The 4044-nt window shown below is 47.7% G+C and overlaps 1 protein-coding gene across 1 annotated transcript; it reads right to left on the reverse strand.

Annotated features, from left to right (window-relative positions):
- Positions 1-2274: 2274 nt before the first annotated feature.
- LOC119368526 (probable xyloglucan endotransglucosylase/hydrolase protein 12) lies at positions 2275-3496 on the reverse strand. Its single transcript, XM_037633764.1, has 2 exons — positions 3214-3496; positions 2275-3118 (listed from the first exon to the last, which is right to left on the reverse strand). The coding sequence occupies exons 1-2, from the start codon at positions 3481-3483 to the stop codon at positions 2519-2521; spliced, it is 870 nt and encodes a 289-aa protein (XP_037489661.1). The 5' UTR covers positions 3484-3496; the 3' UTR covers positions 2275-2518.
- Positions 3497-4044: the final 548 nt, after the last annotated feature.

The raw sequence follows: 4044 nt of genomic DNA on the forward strand, positions 1-4044 counted from the left end.
AAGACCAATTATCCTCGAGTTAACTTTCTACGTGCAAGCATAACGAAATTGCACAAAGTATACTGGCTAGCGAATGACTTACTTGGGAACGTAGGGTACGAGAAGGTGGAAATGTCCTTCTGCTCCCAAGCTCAAATAAGCTCGAATGAACAGTAAAATAAAAAAACAGCATTATTTTTGTGACAAACATTGACAAAAGTTTCAGGTGCTTGCAAAAATTCATCAAGTAATCACATTCCTGGAACGCGTGGCAAAAAGACAAAATTGGTGCTCCAGAATGCTTTCGAAAGTAGCATTTTCAGAGTATCAATTTTTTTTTGCCTCGCCTTTCAGAAATGTGATTCCATGAGAATTTTTGCAAGCGCATGGAACTTTTGTCAATATTTGTCACAAAAAATTCCAATTTGAATCTTTTTTATTCTACTGTTCATCCGAGCTCATTTGAGCTTGGGAGCAGAAACTCCGCGTCCACGAGAAGGCAATCTTTGTCCATATTGGCAATCATGAAATCTGCATGATACCTCTTCATAGCTTGATGATGGTCAGGAACACTGAGGTTGGGCTAGCCCATGAGATAGGGGTCCGCTACCGCGACATCCTTGTTGAGATCGCATTTGGCAATGTAGGTGTTGTTGATTGCCCATAGGAGAACTAAGAGCCACCGAGCTTGAGTAGGTGGAACATGCTGAAGATGTCTTCGAATGGCACATAGAACTTGTCCGGGGGTAAATCATCGCCCAAACCAAGATTCAGTTGCACCATCACTGGAAAAATCGGGCAAAATCCACCTCCGTGAGAAAATGTGTACTTCTCTCTACAGTGAATTGTGTTATGCAGAAGCCTCAATTCTATCGGTACAAGATCAACACCTTCGGAAGGATGGTTTCACCTGGGAAATGGTAACTCCACCATGCAACACGATGAACCTCTTTATTATTCTCAACCATCACATTGAGTGTGTTTGGACTCAGCAATGCTCCCCTGGCTAGTGGCACATGTGTGTCTGTTGGCGTAAAGTTGTCGTTGAATACTCTTCTGGCAAGGAACAACATGTTCTTGTTCCGCGGGAGGCATAGAGAATGCTTTGAAAAGATCATGAGGCATTGGTCCATCAAGATTGATGGGGGCTGATTTCTGATATTCATCAAGCAAGAAGTACCAATTGACAAGAAGATCATCATTAACCGTTACTTGTTGGCCCTCATAGACATCCATATTGTTATTACGACCTTCGGGTTGACTCTTACCCAAAAGAGATGGTCTTCGGCCACTGCATTGGCCAACATAAGCATTATCCAAGGGTCAGCTGGCAATCCGTCCTCGGAGGTTGTAGCGGAGGAGGAATATCTTCGTAACCCAAGAGATGGTCTTCGGCCACTGCATTGGCCAACATAAGCATTATCCAAGGGTCAGCTGGCTATCCGCCCTCGGAGGTTGTAGCGGAGGAGGAATATCTTAGTAACCCCGTGAGACAACAGACAACTCAACTCTAAAGACCCCCGTCAAGCATCTACAGTTCGTGCATGATGGTATCTAGGGGGCAAATGGTTGAGCCGATTGCAATTTTAATCAGCTCACCATTCACATAGGCTAAGAGACGGAATAGAGTGTCTTCCATAAGAGCGTTGAGAGCTTGCCAATGAAAGAGATAGAAGGACTGCTATCCTTGGGCGATGGTTGGATGACAATGTTTCCTAGTTCGTCGCTTTTGACCATTCCTTCGCGCTCTAGATTGTTGAAGGCACCATGGCTTGGGCATGGGCTTGGCTTTGGGTGTTGATGCATGCTTCGATGTCGGCTATGGTTGTGGATGTGGCAGCGGATGAAGAAGACGCTGGTGAGGTTCGCGCAGGAGCATCCGGTGTTTGTCCAGGCCGAGCAAGAGTTCTATTGAAAGCGTGACGCCAAGCAGAAGAAGTCGGTGAAGAAGGAGGGCGAGGCCAGCCCCTCAACGGTGATTCCTGTGAAAGAGGTCGACTTAGTCATATGTATTTACTGCACTTTTTGTAATGGGTCTGCCATAGTAGTTTTGGTCATGTACTGTGTGTGTTGATGTATGATCCTGTTGTGATGCATATACTTTTAATAAAAATGGTTGTGTGCATCACATTGATGCAGATGCCCGGGTTTCAACCTCCTTTTCGAAAAAGAAGAAAAAAGAAAAGAAAAACCTATTGCAAGCAAAGTTGGGTCATGATATCATAAAATAGGTATACTTAATCATCCATATATCTTTAGCATCTTGCAAATATACAAAAGTTCAATGTGCACACGTATATGATGGAGTTGTTCAAAAGAAAACAAAATTTACAAACATCTTGGGAGCAGCAGGAATGAGAAGTCTTGAGATAAAAATATGTATATATCAAAATAAAAAGAATAAATGAAATCCCAATGGAATCAATGGGTCGTGTATGGAGCATGGAGTGGTAGACCGGCCGGCCAACCATTGTTTCATTGGTGCGTGCCACGGCCCACGGCCACAATCAGCGGATCAGACAGCGCAGCTGGATCGATCTCAGTACTGCGGCAGGCTGCACTCGGGGCCGGGCTTCTTGTTGTCCCTGTAGTCGACGCAGTAGTCGTAGATCCTGTGAGACCTCTGCACCTCCTGCATCTTTGCCCGCTGCTGGTCGGTGAGGCCAGCGCAGTTCTGCTGCCGCCCGCCGTGGCTGAACGCCCCGGCGCAGCCGTAGACGCAGGAGTCGGCTCCGTCGCAGGGGCAGACGTCGAGGACCATGTCGCGGTAGCCGGCGACGAAGGGTGCCTTGGACCAGTCGGCCTTGACGCGGCCGCCCTGCGTGGCCCAGTCCTCCGCCGACCAGATGCTGGAGTAGCCGAACATCGGACGCTTGATCGGGTACGCGATGCCCTTGTCCCGGTAGTTGCGGAACACCCGGATGGGGACGTCGTCGACGTACCAGACGATCATGCAGGGCGTCCAGGAGATGGTGTAGGCGTGGAAGTCGGCGGTGGGGTCGAACCAGGGCACGAACTGCATCTCCTTCTTGCCCACGCCGTCGGCGAACACGTTGGTGTGCAGCGTGTAGGGCTGCCCCGTCTCGTTCCCCAGGAACTCGAAGTCGATCTCGTCATGGTCCGTCCCCACGGACGATGTCTGGTGATTTACAATCAATGAAATGGTGCACATACGGTCAGTATCGTAGTACAAGCTCATTAGTAATAAGTATGCTATAGGAATACGATACGTACGTAGTATGTGGTGACGGTGCCGGCAGAGTTCCCCGGAACGAGCTTGATGAGGGTGGAGACGCTGCCGTAGATGAACTGCTTCTTCGTCTGCAGCAAGCAGCCGGAGGAGTTGCTCTTTAGGGACATGGTCAGGCCGTGGCCGTCGTCGGAGAAGGCCGCGTTCTCCGGGTTCCACTTGATGTCACAGTTGTCGCGGAAACTGGCACTGGCGAGGCCGATGGCCGCCGCCGCCACCGCAACCAGGAGGAGCGCCCTCCTTGAACTCTCCATCTTGGTTCCTCCGGCTTGACTGCTGGTGTAGGAACTAGGAAGTGTATGTGTATCAAGACTTGATGAAAATGCATAGGGTGGCAAGGGCTTATATAACCAGCTAGTTTGTCTCTGCATTGCATTGAGGATATATGCTCATTATTTTCGGTCAAAAGCGAGTTTCTGGTGCGCACGTAGTAGTACGTAGCTGGGTTACTTTGGGCCATGTCTTATTATTCTCTTCAGGTTGTATGTACCTAGTGCTTGTTGTCGGCTTGTTCGATTATCATATTACTTGATTCTATCTGGAAGAGTCTTTGACATGGTTAGTGGTCAGCACAACGATGTTCGTTTGAGGACCCGGATGGGTCCATGATGATTCTTTTTTCCATAAAAAACATTTCATTTAATTGATATATCGAGATGATACAACCACATTAAAAGAAAGTCTAGCCTCTGCATAGCATGATGCAGACAGTGCGCTTCTGTTTCATGTACAAAGTTTTTCTAATTTTGAACGGTTTAAGAGTAATGTAGAAAACGGTTCAAGTTTCACCGAGTTCGTATTTTTCGAGTTAATTT

Source organism: Triticum dicoccoides, chromosome 2B (assembly GCF_002162155.2).
Source record: "Triticum dicoccoides isolate Atlit2015 ecotype Zavitan chromosome 2B, WEW_v2.0, whole genome shotgun sequence".
In the NCBI taxonomy this organism is placed as follows: Eukaryota; Viridiplantae; Streptophyta; class Magnoliopsida; order Poales; family Poaceae; genus Triticum; species Triticum dicoccoides.

Coding starts and splice junctions, on each gene's coding strand:
- LOC119368526 (XM_037633764.1), bottom strand. CDS start 3,483: ATGGAGAGTTCAAGGAGGGCGCTCCTCCTGGTTGCGGTGGCGGCGGCG. Junction 3,119..3,213: donor GCACCGTCACCACATACTAC/GTACGTATCGTA, acceptor GTAAATCACCAG/ACATCGTCCGTGGGGACGGA.